The 21,655-nt window shown below is 33.8% G+C and overlaps 1 protein-coding gene and 1 long non-coding RNA gene across 10 annotated transcripts in view; one reads left to right on the top strand and one right to left on the bottom strand.

Annotated features, from left to right (window-relative positions):
* Positions 1-21,655, bottom strand: part of slo (calcium-activated potassium channel slo) — a 186,836-nt gene that overhangs the window by 27,989 nt on the left and 137,192 nt on the right. For 6 of the 9 annotated variants that reach the window (XM_022065186.2, XM_087361028.1, XM_022065199.2 and 3 more), the window contains 6 exons: positions 18,604-18,690; positions 12,997-13,047; positions 9,991-10,014; positions 6,588-6,650; positions 796-825; positions 205-358 (listed from right to left, as the gene is read on the bottom strand). In XM_022065186.2, the coding sequence (XP_021920878.1) occupies positions 205-358; positions 796-825; positions 6,588-6,650; positions 9,991-10,014; positions 12,997-13,047; positions 18,604-18,690 (409 nt within the window). The remainder of the gene's footprint in view (positions 1-204; positions 359-795; positions 826-6,587; positions 6,651-9,990; positions 10,015-12,996; positions 13,048-18,603; positions 18,691-21,655) is intronic. The other 3 variants (XM_087361033.1, XM_087361030.1, XM_022065221.2) reach the window with 3 other exon arrangements.
* Positions 2,087-5,625, top strand: LOC110830371 (uncharacterized). The gene is made up of 3 exons (XR_002543234.2): positions 2,087-2,190; positions 2,430-2,535; positions 5,466-5,625. It is a non-coding gene; the product is annotated as an uncharacterized LOC110830371 (long non-coding RNA).

Below are 21,655 nucleotides of genomic sequence, written 5' to 3'. Positions count from 1 at the left end.
GAACAAGTTAAAAATCTTCATATTTAAAAATTACAAATTTATAAAGTAGTCAATGTTATAACTTGTATTATGCTGTAGATTACTGAATGATCTGCAATAATCTAGGCAGAAGTCATGACAATGAACACCACACACTCATACATACACCAATGCACAGATGCAGAGAAAGGAGAAACAATAGATAGTTTTTTATTTGTTGCCTACCTGTTGTACCCTCCACCTCCTGACTGTTGGTTAGGGGAGACAGCCATGTTGTCAGGTGTTGAGCGATTCACTGTTGGCTTCACCTTGTTCACCTGCTTGCTACCACTCATGAAGTTCACCATTGTTGTTGGTGTACTCCTGTGATTTTGAAGTGCTGTAAATAACAAAATACACCACTACAAAGAGCTGTTCTCATATTTCCACCCATGCCTAGGTATCTCACCTTCAGATTTCTTTTACCAAAATTCCACATACATTTATAATTGCTCACATATGTACTACAGCCCTACCCATAACATATTCCTTGATTAAATTACCCTAATAATATTCAGTGAAAGAGTACAAACTATGCCATTCTGTAGCTCCCTGTTACCTGTTATTTCTTCCCTCTTAAGACCAAATATTCTCCTGACCACCCAATCTGTGTTCTTACCTAACATTTTATATAACAGTGTAATTTAATATGATAGCATCAGAATACTAAGAATTTAAGTGACATGGCGAATGGTCATCACCCTAACCATGTATAATGGGAAACAATTTCATTTATGTAAAGGTTCAGAGCAACAACTTAACAAGAGACATACTTACATGGATCCCCTTTCCCATGACCTGCCTCATCTGTGAACATAGGCAACACAGTACACAGTATTAGTATAATGTATTAATAAAACTCTGTTAGCATCGCACCCACGTGGGCTTCCCAATGTCAAGAGACTACTGTGAACAATAGCAACAGCTGATCAAGTGTTATAATCTTATTCATAATGCGTGCTTTGAACTTCCTTTTTCTTTTTAGAGGGAATAAACTAACATCAGTTACCACATACTAAGTAGCCCCTCATTCTTACAGGTATGTAAAACATCTTTGAAAATAATTCACTGCCTAATACAACCAAGAGGCTCCATAGTAGGTGGCAAAATTACTATCCTCTATAAACAACAAGGATTCACTAATACCAGTAAGAACTGTTGGTAAAGCCACATTATTTCTAAGAACAGACAAAAAGATTTACTAGAATCTAGCCCACTATAAAGGAAGAGTGTGGGTGATGACATGCCCACATAATGTACTGGCAGGAATAATTTGGACAAAAATGATATTTGAGATTCTTATGGCAGTAAAAATATCAATTGCCATGTAGGTGGTTACCAATATTTTGAAGGAGCACACAGCCTGTCTTTCCCTTGAAAATGTGAGGTGAAAAGTTCCTCCAAAACACTGGTAATCCCCAGCAAGAATAAATGGCATCACAATTCAGAAAACCATAATTAACAATGGGGATAACAATTACTCTAATTTTGGATCCCCAACCTTAGAGCCACTGGGCTTTTAGACACAATCTATTGCTCTATTTCTTATGAATTAGCATTTATAATCACTGCAAGACAAGCATTAGAAGGAAAAATCACAAATCTGCCACAAAAAATAACCATGAAAGAATAAGTATGGACTTTCTAAATATACACAATAACAATTTTACGCACACATGAAAACATTTTGAAACATACCCACTCTTCATTTGAATTTCAGGGTATTTTTTTTGTTCCCTGTTAATTTATTAAATGCAACTACCAGACATGGTAGAATGATTATGAACGGTTCTTTAAAACAAATGTAGAATAAAAAGATTAAAGCCTATTTTTAAAACTCATTCTGGCATTTGTAAGGATGATCAGGAGAAAGTTCCATTAAAATAGAGTCAAGAAACAATTTCCTGCACAAATCACATTCTCCATTATCCATTTAAACTTGCTAGGTTTCAGGTTCAAACTACATGACATACACAGTTCTTCATTTCAAGAGAAAATCACAGACTATTTTATCCAGTATAAGAAGAAAAAGTAAAGAAGATCAAACCTAACCTAACAATGAACTCTTTATTTCAAAGTGGCTATGTAAACTTAGGTTGGGGATCTCTCTTATACACAAGCAAAAATATTAAAAATGTTACTTTTCAAATTCTCATGGCAATGAGTATGAAGGTGAGTGACTTCTGGAATACTGCAGCATGTAGTCTTATACACAATGACTGACATTTCAGAGGAGCTTACTGCCTCCATCATCAGGGCAATGATTGCCTCTGAAACATCTGTTAATTTCTACAAGACTATAATGTGCAATATCCCACAAGATACCTTGATTGCAAATGCTGATTTAAATAACTCAGACCTTAAATTTAAAGATAATATAATATTCTTAACAAACATTTATCTCTCCACAGCATGACTTACCATCTGTGGGCAGCAGTTACCACCACCACTCTCAGGATATGCTCCCCTACAACCCAAGGCTGTGAAAGCCACTTGAACTTATTTCTGCTAGTACAGGTAGCTGCTACAAACATCTATACATATCTCATATACTTATGTAATGCTGTAATTGCAATTCCAAAAAAAAAAATCATAAATCAAATTTGTTCCACACATTTTAGTGTAGAACACAAGGCCAACATGTAGGATTTGAGTTTGTCACAGCAGCAAGTATAAAGTTAGCTGTCTTCTGGGTTGTTGTGTCATGTAGTCTGGTAGAAGTTCACAAACGTTTCAGGGGTAATTGCTGCCTCCATCATTGGGCTCTGAAACACTGGTAAACTCCCACCAGACTACATGATGTAAACAGAAAACAGTCATCTTCACACCATCATTATCAAAATCCATTGAGTAGTTCTGAAAATTAAATGTGTGAACAGATGGACAGACATGACCTCCCCTATATGCATTCATTTCGTGCACAAAAATGAAAATGGAAATTGCATACACAAATATTATTACTTAGCTCAAACTTTTAAAAATTTGTTTTCCAACACCAGCTTTCTAAGGAATTGGTTGAAACGTGAATAAGAAATGTTACTTTCCAGTTGTAGTTAAGAGGTCATAATTAAACAAAGACAGAGGCTTCAACCTCACAGACAGACAGACAGACAGACAGACTTGGCTGACTAACAAATGTCAGTCAGGCTAAGCCATCATGTGCATATGGTATGTCAGTATTTGGTAAAGAACATTTTGTACATATAAATGTCATATAAAACTTCTTCTTTAATACGGTATCCCAAAATCCATAGGTAAAAATCCACTAACCATCAAGATATGAAAAACAGTTTCTTTGGTACAAGAATATATATTATAGCATTCTTCTCCAGCTTAAGAACTATCCCAGATTAATAAATTTGTTTTTAAAATCTCAACCTTCTTACCTGAATAATGTTATCTGATATGCAACAGATGTTTGTAGCAATTTTGGTCCAATTTACAACAAAACACAAGTCCTACATGCACACCCACATACCATACCATTCAATCAATACAACAAACATAAGTAACAGATCAAACAGAACATAACACTATATATAAAGAAATAAATTGCTTCAATCTATACATACAAACAATATTAGTTTTGTAACAATTCTCTAACATGAACCAAAGCTACCAACAAACTGCAAAACTAGCTAATAAAGGGAATAAGTAACAAACAATATTCAGGTAAAACAGCATTAACTTCGTACCAAGCAATGATGATGATAATACGAGATTCATAAAATTCTGTTTATTTTTGAAGTGTGTGGAAGAGTGTGAACTGGAAAAGAATTTTAAAGCTGTGCTGGACAATGAAGACAAAACAAGGCTTGAATATTAAGAAGCAGCCTACCAGAGGAAACAATGTGGCTTTCATCTTCACAAAAGAGGTTTCAATCAGAGGTCTAAATCCATTTGTTTACAAAACAATTGGTTTTATACACCTCTCTAAGGAAATCACTTTTCATTCAGTTGAAGGAACAGTCTCCATATAGTAAAACTTTATCATGCTCACTGAGGAAATAATTTTTTTTAACAAAATATTAATATTATTTTGATTTGATAAATATTTAATAAAATACAAACATAATTTACCAGTGTTAGAGTAAAGGGCTATATACTACAATTCCTAAAAGTTTAAAAAATAAACAATTTCCAGATCTTTACAAATCAGGTTTACTAATCTGTTTTAAAAACTGAAAACACATACTGTAGAGAATCAATCAAACTTTGGTTGTAATTTTTGGATTTGTACTGCTTTACCTTGGAACCAGTGAGTTAATTTTGTGTGTGTTGCAACAAAAATGTTCTATAACTGTAATGAATGAATTTCAATTCCAAACAGATAAGCAAAATTGAAAATAATGCTCTTCAAAAGTATCTTCCTCTGACATGTAGGCATTTCCTTATTAGTCCACTCAGCATTATTACTCAGAAGATCAACAATGACATGCACATTAGAAAGTTTTATGTGTGGGAATTGTCCCTATGCAGTGTTTGGTGTGAAAGTTATGATAGCAGCTAGCAAGCTGTGGAGGAAAGACGAAGAGAGGGTATAAAACAAGGGGTATCAAGAAGCAGCAGCATTAGCAGCATTCAGAGGAAGTTCAGTACAGCACAAACAGAGGAGCCCAGACTGTAGACCAGGGCTTCCAACACTCCTCCCACATCCCCTAACATATTCAACAAGTAGAAATTTTAATTTTGTCATACATTTTCCTTAATTAAAAGTGGAAGTTGAAAAATTGTTACAGTAAAATATGACAATTATGGTCTGTCTCAGAAACTGATAACTTAAAAACAATAATCTTAAAACCTTGCATACCGTTTGTATGCATGTTTTATATTAAAAATAATATGTATCTCACAAAAACAGGAGAAGATTAAAATTCGAGTATTTATCACATCAAGAGTATCTGACATATACACGGGAACAGAGGAACTGGCATTTCTTCAAACACCATGACATGTCTCTAAATCCTTGCTTAAATCATACCTTCCATTAGCTTCACCCTCATCAGGGGCTATATTTCAGGAAATATATATGAATTTAACTCTTTTTTTTTATTCCTTCTACCCACACTGTATTTTGCCTCTTATCCAGCATTACATTTAAATATATTGTTTAATATTTAAATTTTTCCCATGCAAGCCATATTTTCTTACAATTTTTGTTGTCTACTTAAGAAATCTGAACCTGTTTATCTTATAGAACATCACACTATCAGAATGAACTTATAGGAAAAATATCATTAGGCATTAAATACTCTAAATAACATATTGTATGCTACTGCCGGCTGACATCCTCAATATTTCCTTCAGTGTTATGAGAGTTATAGACACCAGGAGTTCATCAGGCCCACTGCTGACAGCATTTTTTATTTTTCAAAATAAATCTTATATTATGATGAAGAATGGCCATATTTACATTTCATGTCAAAATTTGTTGGCTTGTGTTTCAGGTTCAAATTCCAGGCTTACAATACAGAGGAATTAAAATGTATTTTATATTAAGATAATAATAAGATATGTTTGTGCTTGAGAACAAAATTATCTCCTGTGCAAGATTATGTGGAACATGGACGTAACGGAGAAATTAAAAATATGGGCCAGAAAGCACTACTTATTGAACAAATACCCAAATAATCAAGATGGGAACAAGTATGAAATTCAGACTTCCTTCTCTAATGTATCTGATTTGTCAATACATATATAAATAACGTTTTTAACATATTTTTTTTATTTTAAATCTGCTTTATCACTATGTTTCATTGATAATATTGTAATCACATAAAAGTAACTTTTTCAGTAGCCATTTCAGAGAAGTCATTTAAAAATTATTTTAAAGGCACACATGATATTAAATTATAGGCCTAGAATGTGTGCAAAACTTTAATTCTCGAAATAAAAATACTATTTACTTTTGCTGAAATAGATAATGTTCATATGAGTGTTCTGCCATGCTCATATAATGCCTGTTTTCGTTAAATTTGATTGTGATAAATATACAAATAACAAAGTATAACCAACATCAATAAACTATTAAATAAACACATGTTGAATAAGTTCCCTTGTTTACACATTATTTAAATATTATGTATTTCTCTAAAGGGGTTTTGATAAATAATGTAAATATAGCAAGTAACTGACAAAGATAGTTTCCTGATGTTCTAACAGCAAGGGGTTAGCAATATTATCAGGAAAAACAGATTTTATGTATTGAAATACACCATAATAATGATCTAGAGAAAAAATGTAGATTTCTATATATATTCATCTATTAACCTGAAAGACACATATCAGTACCAAGGTAAAAATAAACCTGTTCAGGGCAGCCAAGAATCAGAAAGTCAGATATACAGAAAAATAGCTATACAGACAGACAAAGACAACCTCACAGCCCATCAGTCTGAACTGCTCTGTTGGTCTGGTCCACACATGTGTGTTCAGTGTGTTTGAGAGATTGCAGAAACAAACAAATAAATAAATTTGTATCTGATATTAAATCAGGCTTAAAACTTTCTTCATTGCTTTCAAAATTGCTTTTTATTTTTCCCTTTAAGTCTCTGTCATTTAGGAAATACCTCGTAAGTGCACCTTCTTGGGTAGTTCTGGTGGCGTAAACGTAGGGGGAGGGTGGTGGTCATCTGTAAGAACAAAACCACCCTCAAAACACGTCAACCAGACTCTTTCATGTAACACACAAAGCATGGAGGCAACTCCCATGTTATAAAATTGAACTTTACACAAATTAAAAGTTCCCTTATTTCATCTAGATAGTTGCCATTCATTTATTTTTAAGGACAATCCAACACTTAGCTGAAGGCCTCAGTTCTGTGACAGACGTTTGATATAAAATGACAGAAACTTCAACAGTTCTAAGAAGAGTGATAGACAAAAGAACAGAAAAAATAATTTTACAGGAACTCTTGAAGGATATAATTAAATTAAAAGCTTTTATCACAATAATCTAGTAAAAGCAAAAACATATATTTAATTAACAATTATAATCAAAAGCATTTAATGCCATCTCTAAAACTAATATATATAGAAAGATCAATCTTATGTTACATGAAACTGCCCAATCCTACAGCTTTAATGCAAAAGAAATACATTATATACTGTCTTTAAATAAAAGAGGATAAAATAAAACAGGATGAGAAATTCAGCAAATCATGTAATTAGAAAAGGACACACATTCAATCTTAGATTCACAATTGTTTTATGGAAACCATCACAGGCACATGATGCTGACAGCTAAGTGAAGAATTCCTTGTGTAAAAAGTATCTCATGCAAAACCTACCATATACATCATCTTTCATTAAATGTGTCTTTCCTTCATGAGTGAGAAATTATAACAGTTACATTTTCACATTCAACGACACAAAATAGAAAACCTATACTTCCACACAAAATTATTATTTTCACATTGCAATTAAAATCAGTGGACATGTTACAGAATGTTAAGCTTTGTGTGGATGAATGTGAGGTAACATGTAACTTGAATAATAAATCAGAAATCTACTGAAAATTAGTAATGTCAGATTTGCAACTCCTTACCAACCACAAGCTCCAAAACAACCTAAAAAAAAAGGTCCATCTTATTAATATATACAACCACATCCTACAGAAATATTCATGACTAGTTGAAGAATTCTCACATCTTTGGTGTCAACCACATTTCCAATTTCTGCAAAATGTTCTTTGTTATGAAGCATGCATGCTTTCTGAGACATTTGCAGGACTTAGGAATATACCAATCATATGAGAAATCCCACAAGCAAGCTAATACAGTTCTGCAGGATATGCTAGGTTAATAGACTATACTACATCTAACTAGTTACAATTACATACATATTAACGATGATTCCAACCAGGTGCAGGTATATGCAATTTAGATCAAATAACAATTACCACCATCTTCTGCAACACAACTCTGAATTACGAACAAGACACAATGTGGTACATAAGAGGGCCTGCAAAAGACAACTAGTCACACTCTACAACACACATGTGTAATCATGCCTCAAGCTGCAAACACTTGTCACAGTTGCATCACTGTCTGTCTTCAGATAAGCCTATCACAAAATACTTCTTTCAACATAATAAAATATAATACAGTCAGTATTACCAATTCTGAACAATCTGTAGACTGCTACAATTTCTAAGCATTTTCCAGAAGCATGCTCTGACAAGTGTATTTTATCATGTCCCTCTCCTGGACAATATTAAAAACCCAATATGCCTCCTAGAATTCTACTTGCATTTAACAACAGAACCTCCATCTCAATTCCTGAATATCTCACAATTTCACTAAGAGGTACACTGATACTCCTAACAGTGCATACATTGTTGTTCTAGCAATAATGTAAAAGCAGTTCAAAAAACAAAATTAATTCAGTTGAGCGTAAAACATGCTAATAGCTATCAATTAGTTCAACAGAACTATGCACAGAATCAAAAACAAATTAAACTTGTAGTTCATTGTTCTATTATATATGTCATGTGGAATGCATTACATGGTAATTGTAAAAGGCATGAGAGATTGTTTGAAGTGCAATGTATAGTATGAAATCAATTATAACAGAGTTCTGAGGTTCTCACAGCAGTGAAGATGTCTGTGTCAGTCATATGGGTTATAACATCGTGTGGACATGCAGGTAGATACCAATGTTTTATTGAATAATGCTGTCATTACTAAAGTTCACATAGCATTGATAGAATTCAAGTAGGCAACAGGGCTCTAACTTTGTCCAGAATGAAGACGGTACAATCTAGAGCATACAGGAAATAGAGAGGTTACGAGCATGCCACAAACACTACTCAGCTCTGCAATTAAAGGCAAAGGAAGAAGAAGAAGAATTGGGTTAGTAGTAGATCACATGTCCCATTCAATGGTGGTACCAAGACATTAATAAAAACAACTGAAGAATAAATAAAAATCTAATTTAAATCAATAGAATTAAAGGATTAAAGAAGGTGAGGATAAATTAGAAAAATACTTTTAGAAAAAGGTACAAGAGAGTAGTAACAGATACTGTCATGTTGCAATGTGACCTAATATGGACAAGAACCACTGATATAACATGTTTCTGAAACTGTAATGACACCTATAACACACAGCATTGATTTATTGAGTTAGATTATATTTTAATATATGTCCAATAAAAGGTGGAGAATTTCCTGTCCAGCTGAGTGACTGTTAGCTTCTGAAGAAGGGCTTTGCTTCTCAGAATTACTTCAGTACAAATAGGCTTTATACTTTTGTACTAAACAATTTTAATTTGGATACTACAATCATGTTTCAAAAGTTTCAAGTAACATTTCTAATCATTTCTCAAGTCCCATTTATCGACCACAGATATAACTGAATATAAATTTATTTATTTATTTATTAAATATTTCCATTTGAAAATGTATACGCATTGTCACCATTTTACTTTAGCATACTAATTTCTAATTTATTGTGAGAATTAATGTAAAAAAGTAAGCCAGAAAACCAAAAGGAAAAGCAAGACTTTGGAGAGAGGGAAAGATGGTAGAATAATATTAAACTGGACTGTAAAGAAAAGTGAGTTACACTGTAGACTCTTAATCATATACAGTTTCAGAACAGGCTAGTTCAAATAAGGTGAGACTTTTAGAATAGGTACGATGATACTGAATATTGAGTTTATCACTAGCGTATGTAAGTGAATAATCTAAGAAATAAAGTTTAATTTCTTTTGAACAAGTGTCATTTTGCAATTTTATATCATGTGGCTCTCAACGAAATATAAGGTCCATATGTAACATAGAACAGAGATAGATATGAGAATGCATGTCCTCATGAAAGAGATGGATAGAATAAGTTAGAGACAGACATAAGGAAGTAAAGAAAGTAAAATAAGATCAGCACAAGACTGGGAAAAGTTGTGTGCACGCAGAGAAATAGTGAAATTCAAATCCTCAGTGAGCAAGCAAGTTGGCTGATTGGCCTAACTTACTTGTGTACAGGTAGTCCTCGTCAGCTATCAGCCAATGGGAGAACAGGAGAGATAGTGAGGAGAAAAGAGAGAAAAATAATGAGGAAAAGATAACTGATTTCTTAATAAACTAAAGAAGAGAAAAAAATAATTCCCTCTTAATAACAAGACAGCAGCAGTATAAAACAGTTTCTAAGCAGAGTTTCTATTGACAAGTTGTCAACACTACATTCTAGCTCCAAGAAACACAGCCAATTCAGTTTTAAAGAACTTTCCAAATTATTAACAGAAGACAACTCTTGGAGTTATTGTATTAAATCATAAGAGAATCCACAAAACACATTGTACCTATATACTTTCCCACTAACATTATGAGACTCCAATACACAGATGTCACTGCCAAATTTGCTACATATATTCTTGATTTGGTATGTCCAAACATTTTTTAATCATGTGAAAAATTACCAGCCTAGGAATACATTAATTATGACCACAAAATAATTTTATAGAGATTTTTAATGGCTCTACAGTCCTTGTAGGACCTTGGCCTCCTCATATATGGGAGGTTTTTTAACCTATTTAGACATTTGGTAGAACTCCTTGGATGAGTAACCAGCCTGTCATTAGCCAACAACTAGACAGGACAGCAAGACACAGACAAACATCCATACTCTGAGTGAGATTTGAACCCACGTTCCTAGTGTCTGAACAATCAAGGCCCACGCCCCAGACAGCGCAGCCACTGTGACATAGCTTGTTAATTATTAACATCATTATCATCAAAACACCTAAATATTCATAACATTTATCTGAGAAACAATTCCCAATGGTGAAAATAAGTAACAATTCTGGCAGGTTAACTAATGACAACCAGCATCACCATTTAGTAGTCAAAATAGCTATACAAGGAGGGGCCAATGATGGTCGATGCCTCATGCACCACTGTATTAATAATAGTAATAAGTAGTGAGAGTGGCGACAACTGACACAGTCAACAGTGTTACTGACACATATCACAACAATCACTGCTGGGGTAAGGGGACACAGAACAATGAAAATACTACAACACTCACACACTGTGTTAAATTATGTAAGCTAGCCTTGTCATTTATCAAGTGTTAGTGTCTAATTGCTGGGCTACCCACAGAGCATAATGTATGTATGTGTGTGTATGCTTGTGTGTGTATAAGACATTCATCCACAATTCTGTTTGTGTACATTACCATTTACACTACTACACCTTAAAGACCTTGACTGCAGTTAGAAATGTGGTATAACAGAATCAGTTTCATATTTGTTAACTTCAAATAAGTGAGAAGATTCTCATATAAATTAACATGACACCTTTGTAGCATGACAAACGTTTGCAACTGAAGATTTATATTGAGGAAAATGGATCTTAATCAAATATACCAAACCACTATGATTTAGGAAAGTTATTGAATAGTAATGCCACATCCTGTTCCGTCTTAACCAAATAAAACTGTATTAAATAATGGATCAGGCAATAAATAATAACTATCAACAATAAGTTTTAAATGATTTATAGCAAAATATGAAAAATAATTTTAATATTTACAATTCCAAACAGAGAAAATTCTAATGGGCTTACTGGATGTATTTTAATCTCCCTTCATGCCCTCTGTAGGGACACATATATCCCTATGTAAGGGGAAGTTTTTGGTTTAACAAAGAATATGGCCTACTCATGTATTAATTTTAACCACAATCAAATAGCAACAGAAAGGTAGAATTTTGTTATAAAGCATATCAAACCTGTACACAAACTGAAGTGATTATTTTCTGTAATAGCAGTCATATATTGTGTTAAAATCCCATCTGTCTGAAGTACAGTTGCAGTAAGCAATGTTGCTTCTGAGGTATGAACTACTGGACACTGTTCATTACCCACATGTACACTGGAGAAGGTTCATCCCAACATTAAAGAATAATAATTTCTGAATGAGCATTTAAATGATAACCTGATCACATGGAAAGGAATTACACTCCTATGTAAACTGTTGTTACTGTTCTTTATTACTCATAAGCATTTGTGCCATTTTTCTGTCTCAAAGTTACATACAATTAGACTGTTGACTAAATTCCTTATGCTCCAGCTGATCATATAATAATTGAGTACTGAGTAATTTTGATATATTGGCTTCATATGACATAATATAAAATTAAATATTTTTCTGAAATAACAGAGTAAAATGTGGGATTACAGTCTAAATAAGGTCAGGAGAGGTTTCACATAGTTGGTCTCAGCAAGAAAATTAATTTGGTACCTCTGAAACATGAAAATAGGAGGTTTTATCAAAAGCAATGATAATGAACAGTTGCAGTTATAGAACCACATTAGGTACTAAGAATTCTTCACAGTGAAGCTTTATTCTATATTGGTCATTTATAAAAAATAAAACAAAATTATTTGGAAACCTTTCTAGTTTAGTGAACAAAGGAAAAGTATTTTGATATTTACAGCCAGATGGGTTTAAGATCTGAACTCATACACTCTTCTCCTCATGTACTTGTGTTAATGAACTAAAACCCAACAAAGTTCAAACCTAACCATGAATATGTAATGAGGTTGTGCAGAAATACATGTGATGGGCTCATTGTAATTTACCAAAATTCAAGTAAGAATAATTTAAAAGCAATCCTACCCCAAAATCATTTCCACTAGTCACTAACAAACACACAAGTTTAACATAAATTCAGCAAGACACTAAACTGTAAACTTACCACATGTGACAACCCACATTACAACTTAACAGAACTTACTAATATACTTAAATAACTCATATCAGTGCAGTATATTTATGTTCAATTGGTAAATTTGCAAATGCCCACACCATCTATCTTCCAACCTTCATACATCCTTCTAGGTTCTAAGGAATATGAGACTTTATTAAATGTATATAAACAAATGTAAGAATGTATGTGTGTGTGTGTGTGTGTGTGTGTGTGTGTATGCTTGTGTCTATATGCATGTTTATGTCCTGAGCAAGCAGGCTAAGTACATACTTGCTCTGCCCACCATCTGCACGACACGAACTCCCTTCCGGAACGTAGCCACTGTGTGTTTCAGCCCCAGCGTGTCAGAGAGAGACAAGTTTTGTGTTAGTTCAGGTGTTAGGGCATGTACCAAAGGCATTACACACGTCTGAGGTGGGCTGGGTAAGTCTGGAAGGTTATCATACCCGAGCATAATACTCATATCCACTAAAGGGTTTGAAGAATGCTGGAGATCCATTCCTGTTACAGGGTGGTAGTAGGAACAGATGGGCAGAAATACTATGTAACTGCTCATGATGCAGAGAGTATACCTGATGACCCTGCTATGATATATGAAGATAAAATTTCACTCAATATAGTAAATCATAGTAAATAAAGTCAGTAAAATTATTCACAAGAAATTGATAATAAAAATTGTAACCTAACTTTGAGGGATTGAAGAAAGGCAAGGGGATGCATATGAATACAGCAGCTGCAGTGGAAACAAAACATCAGACAGGAGGAGGTGCGATGCCAAGTGACATGAGGGAGGGGCAGGGTACAAAGAATCTACTGCAAGGCCTACCCAAACTCTGCCGAGCCTAACTTCTAAAATTTCAAAACAGTAGCTATTAATAATAAATTACTAGTTGTGAAATTTGAGGTGATCATGGTGAGGATGATGATGACAACAATGACAATATGGGTTTTGGTGCTAAGCAGGCTTGTAGGTAGATGCCAGCATTTTGGAGAAACATACTGTCTCCATCACCTGAAATACCAAACATTCAGAGAAATATCTTCAGAAGATGAAGAGAGTATGTTTCTACAAAAGAATGGCATCTGCTGATGAGTCAACATGGCACCAAAATCCAAAACATCTTCAAATTACTAGTTAATTTACAACAATCATTATCTGAATTTTAGATTTTCATATTTATCAGTACCATATTAGATGTCTGTCTGTCACTCTTAACACAGTGTTATGCAACTGATGTGCAACCATAAGCTGTGCCACAAATGCAGTCACTACAAAATTCAGCAATGAGATGAGAGGTCAATGAAGGGACACCAGTCTGTTCAATGAGAAACATCAATGTAAACAAACTGTCTCTTTTTTCTGTTGACTGTCACAGACAGCACTTGCTTTTATAAGCAGATACAGTTCTGCTTTATCTTCATTATTTAGGCATGCATTAGTCTAATCAGGATTCTTGTTCCAATTCCAATCTAGGTAACAAATTAATATTTTTGTAGCTCCTATTATTGCTATGAAAATCAATGTGGAAACATTGCAGAAGAGGGGCAGAGAGTGTACTTCATATTTGCATTTCTGTTGTTTAAATCTGCATACTTACTGTTATCAAATTATGGTAGGAAAGAAATGAGAGCTATCAATGAACTAATGACTCAAAACCACATAAAAATATGTTTATTTTGTAGTTTGTGCACATGCTCTTCAGTTTCTTACCATAATTTGAAGAAGTTCAACTTACCGGTTTTCCCCTTTTTGAAAAGTATATTTTGATTCACCTGTCAAAAACTTCACATCAGAATAAACTTATATCAAATAACAACACATGCAAACAGGCACAATTTGGGAGGCCTTTCAACTAAGCATTGCAGGATAAGAGGGTGAAAGCAGCTGCAGCAGTCTGCTGTTGGGTTAAAGGGAATTCAGGGGCAAAAACTGTTTCTTACAGAAACAGAGTGATGCCTCGTTTGGATGCAAAGTGATAAAGGAGACCAAGAGTGAATCTCAAGCTGCGGTACTACCAGGAGAAATTTGTTTCCATAAGCTACCAACTCTGATAATCAACACTTAGAACCACTTGATATCTGACATTGACAAGAATATATAGAAATTAATTGACCAATAGCAAACACTGAAATTCTTTTAAATAGATTCTGTGATTAACAGAATCCAAATTAAAGCAATATATTACATCACCTTAACTACTGAACAGATCTGAACAAAATCTGGGTTTGGATGCCTAAATTATAACTTATCTAGTGAGTAAAATTCTGCTTCATATTTAAAATCAAACCAGATTTTACCCATTTCCTATGAAGGAAAAAAAATACCGAGTATAAAATGCTGAACTGATTATAATCTACAAATTTTATTTGGAACATTTTTAGTTATGATAATTAAATACAAGCAAAAATAATTTCTAACTCCACGTGCTGTGTGATAGTTTTCAATGACAAATATGCATCAGCTGCATATAAACAACAAGGTGAATGAAATATATGGAAAGTCACATATAATCCATTTGGAAAATGTGACACTCATTTTTACTCACATTGCAAGTGACATCTGTTAAAATTTGGAAGAATTTAATATTGTTAGCGAATTTCACTAAATAAATGTGTTTGTGGTTAACATATAGAAAAAAATTATACAATGCTTGATTTTGTTTTTACACAATGAAAGCTTGAAGTGAATGAACCTCAAAGTAATTTATTTCCTGGACTGGAGACATGGAACACCCACAAGGAAGTTCTGTGACAAAAGTGCATTATTTATTTTGAAAAGACGAGATAAGATTTTGTATTTATGAGTTAAGGAATGGAGATGGTAGATTTTGAAAACAAACATTCCCAGATGTCATTCGTGATTCCGCAGCCAGCTACAATGCAAAGTATGTATGAAGGCAACAGGCTACCAACCTCACCTAAAAGAGAGCAACATTCTATTATACTGTATTATAAAATGTAATAGTGTGACAATAACAACAACATCAGCAATAATGGTAGCAGTATCAGCAGCACCAGCAACCAGCAGCAACAGCAACAATAGTGGGCGACCGACACAAGCAACCTAGTACGAAACAACCTGCTCCATACTGCTCACTTGCTCAAGTGGGGTGAGGGAGAATGTGTGTCCACATCAGTTTCTATAAACTGGACAGAAAGGCCGACGAACGTTACTGGTGGGAGATTAGCAACTGGAACAGTAGTGTGCAGCTTTCCTACAAGTCATTTCTCTTAACAGAACTTTCATATCAATGTGTCTTTATATGAACACATTCCACTGAAGAATAAAATAATATAAACAAAAGTAATTTAAGTAACCTCAATGTTATATTTTGAATGACAAAGAGATAATGTAAAGTTTGAAATATTCTATATAGTATAGCAGAACTGGTAAAGAATTATGCAAAAATGAGCAAAACTACATCCCACTTTATTCCACAACAAAACTCGTGTTAGAAAAAAATAACCGAATACTAAAACATTAGGTGTTTTAATAATTACACAATATTTCAGGTGATCAGTATCAGATCCTAACAAGCATGCATGAAGTTTATTTGACAAAGAAAAGTAAATACACTGTATTGTTAACAACATACTCTATAAAACCACGCACATGGCTTATGTTATTGGGTCAGATTTTATAACAAAGTGTATTACTTTTCATTGTGCAAAATCATTTTCTGTATTGAACGTTGGATACAGTTTGTTTCACATGAAACAAAACTAACTTAACCAACACATACTTCTGAAATACTCTTTAGAAAAAGATTTTTCAAGTTTGTTATCATCAATCAAGAAAACGCTTGATATGTAAGAATAACTGCACAGCTTTCTTCAACAGTATGTTAAATTACAAGTACATCACACTACAATGTAAATACAAAAATACCAAAGTGATTTACTGAATTAGGGATCAACACATTCTCGTTAAACTTTATAGCCAATCTAGTGGCTGTAACACTGAACCAACCACATACTACAGACAAGTGGTACAGCACTCCTGCTTTTTATCTGCAAGATCTTATGCTGTATCTTGGTCTGGAGACTAGCTACTTAGACTGAGGAAATTACGAATAAAACTTTAAAACAGCTTATGACTGCTTCCTTCCACATCCTTCACAATTCATCATTTACAACTATCCTGCATTTGATGCCATGTAAGATAAGCACTATTAATAATCTATAAATTAACCAATCAGCATTAAATTAAATTAGATATCAATATATGAAGACTACACCAAAATACCTGTCTCAGCTTTGTGATCTAATAGTATACTTTATTAACAAAGTAAGTTATGTCAATTTGGATTTACTGTAATCTTCTAGGTTATGAGACTTATATGGTGTCACAACCCAGAAGACAGCAAACTAAATTCTTGGGTCTGTGAGAATAGCAAATCTTATTTATTATATTCACTGCTTACCACCACCCTTTAAATTGCTTTTCCAATTTGGAACATCATCAACTCCTGACATTCTTTCATTGCCACTTCAAGGATTTTTTAAATGTGTGAGGAAGTATTCATGTACAGATACTGACTTACTTTTGACAGTCAGTTGTTCACTTCTTACAACCCCCTCAGTATAAAAAATGCTTCCGAAGTTGATCCCCCTTCACCACAGAGTTAGTAGATTCAAAATGCTACTTGATTTACATATGCAACAAAATGCCATTGTACTATGTAACAAAAATCAAGCTGGTGTCATCACTAATTCATGCATCCAACTGAATAGACGGACACATTCTCCCTCACATTACACAAGATTCCTGCAACAAACCGAAGCCAAGCACTCAGCATTCTCCTGCAAGGGGGGCAGTATACTAGCAAGACAAGAGGACAGATAGAAACAGAAGCATAAACAAGAGACAGAGGCATACACTGAACTAAGATAACATAGAACTTGTGAAAAATATTTACAAATTCTAAAATTAACTGTAATGTTCTATAAAAATTATATAAATTGAAAACTTAAAGAGGGGAAGGCAGATTTCAATAATTTCCCCACTTCAGTCCTTATTTGTTACATTTAACATGATAGCAATTTAAAACTGGGACTTCTTAGCAATTTTGTGGTTGAGTTATTTCTTCTAAGGTAGAAATAAGCATATATTAAAGATACAGTAGATGCTTCTCATAAATGTACTACTTGAAATACTTATACATAGAGCTCCCACTTAATTGTAACTGGTCAAGACAGCTGTAAGCATATGCTGCATCCAGTACATACAACTTCACAAAAAAATATTCTTGCCACCTACTAAAAGTGAATGAATGAATGAATACACTTTCAGACTTTTTTCAGATAAATCATTTATGATGAATTGCAACTTTCTCTTACACAGTTGCATTGTTTACATACTCACTACTGTTTCTTTCCTGATACTATGATTATATAAATTTAAACCAGTACAGAACAGTTACGATCACAGGCTAAAGCCTGGCATAGCAAGGCAAATTTCACTATAGACAAATTCCCAAACACAGGACACAACAATGTAACTGATAATGAAGATAGGAATTTCAATTTTTAAAATTCTTGACTGCAAAAAAAAGCATACTTTCACAACTTCCATGTTATCCCACCCACATTCCAAAGAGATCCAATTTTAGTTTTGAACCTCCACCATGACTATAAGCCTTTAGCTAGCAGTCATGTTTGAGTCTACTAACACAGGATGTGCTCAGAATGTGCTCAGTCCAGGGACAGAAGAGAGAAAATACAGGCAAAGGAAAATGGGAAGAGAAGAGAAAAGAAGAAACAGAGAGTAAATGTGAGTGAGTGAGTGAGAGAGTTCAAACTGTCAACCAACTGTCAGACAGAGAGATGGTTCGAGCAACCCTAACTGTAACATAACGTAACGCGGGCAAGGCCTACCCTCCAGATAGCTCTGGTAGGAGGTTGCAGTAGTATTACTGAAGCCACCCTTCATCATGCCTGTCTGCATCATCATCATCCCCACATCTGTAACAGCAAGGACAACAACGCAAACAACAAACAGAAACAACGCAAACAAAAATGTAATACGTTTGTGTTCTACCTGGGTAGGTTGGGGGGATGCATTCATCATCAATTCCAACTTGCACTTTTATCTGTTTCCATATTCTACTTTTAAAGAGCCTGATAATGAGTAGAGAAGAGGGATATTAGGAAAATAATTGTCTAAGTGGCAATATTTGGAGTTACTGTTGTAGTAGCAGGTCCTCCTCCTTATGTATCATGCTTTGGGCCCAAGCCAACGAACCATTTCTCATTATCTCAATTCTCTCTAATTTAAATGTCCTTCTACATATGCAGTAATATGCCCAACTGCCCTTTCCTTATACATTCCATGTAATAAAATGGTTTCACAGCATACATGAGTCAGCATCAGAACTACAGGATTTCTAAGTCTGTGTTTCTGATGTTCTATATAAATGTGTAGTTGTGAGCCATCTATAAATATGTGAATGAGATACAAAGACCTATACAAAGATTACAAACAGCAACCAGAGCTTGTAAAAGATTTTAAGACCATGTAAATGTCAGTGACATGAACTCATTAAAAGACTTAAATAGGTTATTGGAGCCCTGAGAAAATCATAATCACAATAAACTAGTCTGAAGTCATTAATTATGTACCACTTTCTGATAAAAACATCTCACTAAGCAAACTGTCAATAATTAATAAAGAATGAAACTAGCCTTTCATTTTCCCCATAATTTATAGATGTCTGTCAGATATATTAGGCAGATGTGTAACATAATAGGCCTGAAGTGAATATCCTAAACCATAGAGATTTGTAGTTCTCAGATACCAAGTTATTAATCTACATTTATATTCATACCTACAAACTCATATAATTTGAGACATGATCAGACATTTAACAGGTATTTGAAATTACAAACTACTGCTGCTAAAATTTCAAACACCAATAGTATTTAAAACATTAAATATTTTCTACCTGAGAAACTGTATATAAACACATCCTAAACAGAATTGAAATTTTTTCTAAAATATTTTAAGCAGTACAGTGCTAGGAATGACTAGCAGTGAAAACTAAGTGTTGTAGAAATAAGGCAAGTATCTTAGGAATGAACTATCAACTGAAGGAAATCTAACACCCCCTTTATAAATTAATAATATTATGCTTTAAAGTTTACTTCAATGAACATGTGTTTATTGCAACCTCTGTTTCTTGTGTGTGCGCGTGCATACGTATGCATGTGTGTGCATTTGTGTCTCATTTTATAAAAACTTTCAATGTCATATTAAGAAAATCTTTCTCCATCTTTTCAGTAAGATAATGTAGATTCCATTTCAAACAATACAACTAAGAACTGTGCAAAATTTACAAGCACAGAAAGCAATGGCAGCTCGTGATTCTGAGCAGTGGTAGTGCTGCAGAAGGGGGAAAACTCAGAATAGTATTTCAACACATAACAATATAAATAAATGGAAAAGTAAATTTACATCAGGAGAAAATCCATACTTGATCGACGATTTTTTAGCTACTTGTAAGTCCGGAAGAGGGCGGCCATGATTTTTTACATCATTTTTCACTTACAGACAATTTAGAAAAAGTAATTTGCTGTAACAATGATACACTACCTAACCTAAGAAATCTAACATTACCTTAGCTAACCTAGCTAAACCTAACCTAACCTAACCCAACCCAACCTAAGTCAATACAATGCAACCTAATCCAATGTAACTTATACGAATCAAACATAAACGAATCCAAAATAACCGACCCGCATAGTGTCAAACCCACCACTGCTTCAGGACATCCAAATGACCTTCCAGGACTTCTCCAGGATTCCTCCAGCAATTCGCCATGACAAAAATTTGCGCATTACATCTCCAGGACTTCTCCAACACTAATCTAGGACTTCTCCGGGATTTTCCCAGGAATTTTTCTGGTATTCCCCAGGATTCTCCAGCACTTCTCCAGGACACCCCCACGACCACCCGATGAACACGATAGAAATTCTCCAGGACAAGCCAAACCATTGTAAAACAACAACCTTATATAACCTACCCTTAACTTATAACATGTTGCCAGTAAATTTACTATTACATGATACTACATAAATATCAACAGTCATATGCAATTATATGAGCAACTGACAGCATCATTAAATAAATAATAAGTAAGAAAAAATCCAACATCATTGAAAAATATCAGTGCTGGATCATGTAGTATGTTTTTTATCTCAGATTATTAATCTTTCAAGAGTCAAACATATATCCTTCTGGAGAAGATGATGAAGAAATTTATTTATTAAGATGAAGGTTACATTCATCAACAATGCAAATGTAACTTTTCTTCATCAAAACAGAATATTTAATTATTTTCAGTTGTTACTGCACATCCATAAATGTGACACAAAACAGTCTACAAAATAATTAATGTGATGCTGCGTATTATACTTTCTCAGAAGTTTCAAGAATGTGAAAAGAGCAGCTTCAAGAAAAATTATAATTAAAATAATATAACTACAGAGTTTCAATCAATTATAAATTTCAGATTAACATGAAAGAAATTTTCCTTGTTCACCCAATACCAGACAAAATTTACTGATAGGAAGTTAAAGACCTACGATCATATACCTCATTCCTGCTGTAGCCTCATGCAAACTCAAGAAACGTGAAACATGTTCAAATCATGGGAAAATCCTACAAATGTTACAGGATAAGAAACTGGAAGTTAGTAGTACTATTTGACAAACCATACAGTATTTCATGACATATTATGCCATATCTTATATTAACAAAAGTGGAGTAACCACTGCACAAATGCACACATACAAAATATCTAAGCATTCAGTATTAGTGATAAACTGATGGAACAATTTAATTGCTGGTTACTTCCATGAAATAGGTGCACTTTAATTATAAACCTACTAAAGATACTCGAGATAAGATAAATCAAAAGGAAGAACTATG

This window comes from Zootermopsis nevadensis, unplaced genomic scaffold (assembly GCF_977971745.1).
Source record: "Zootermopsis nevadensis isolate Lab colony 2312 unplaced genomic scaffold, Znev_1.0 Znev_ptg000050l, whole genome shotgun sequence".
NCBI lineage: Eukaryota > Metazoa > Arthropoda > Insecta > Blattodea > Termopsidae > Zootermopsis > Zootermopsis nevadensis.
Note: the sequence above shows the minus strand (reverse complement) of the source record. Positions and strands in the feature narration are given on the sequence as shown.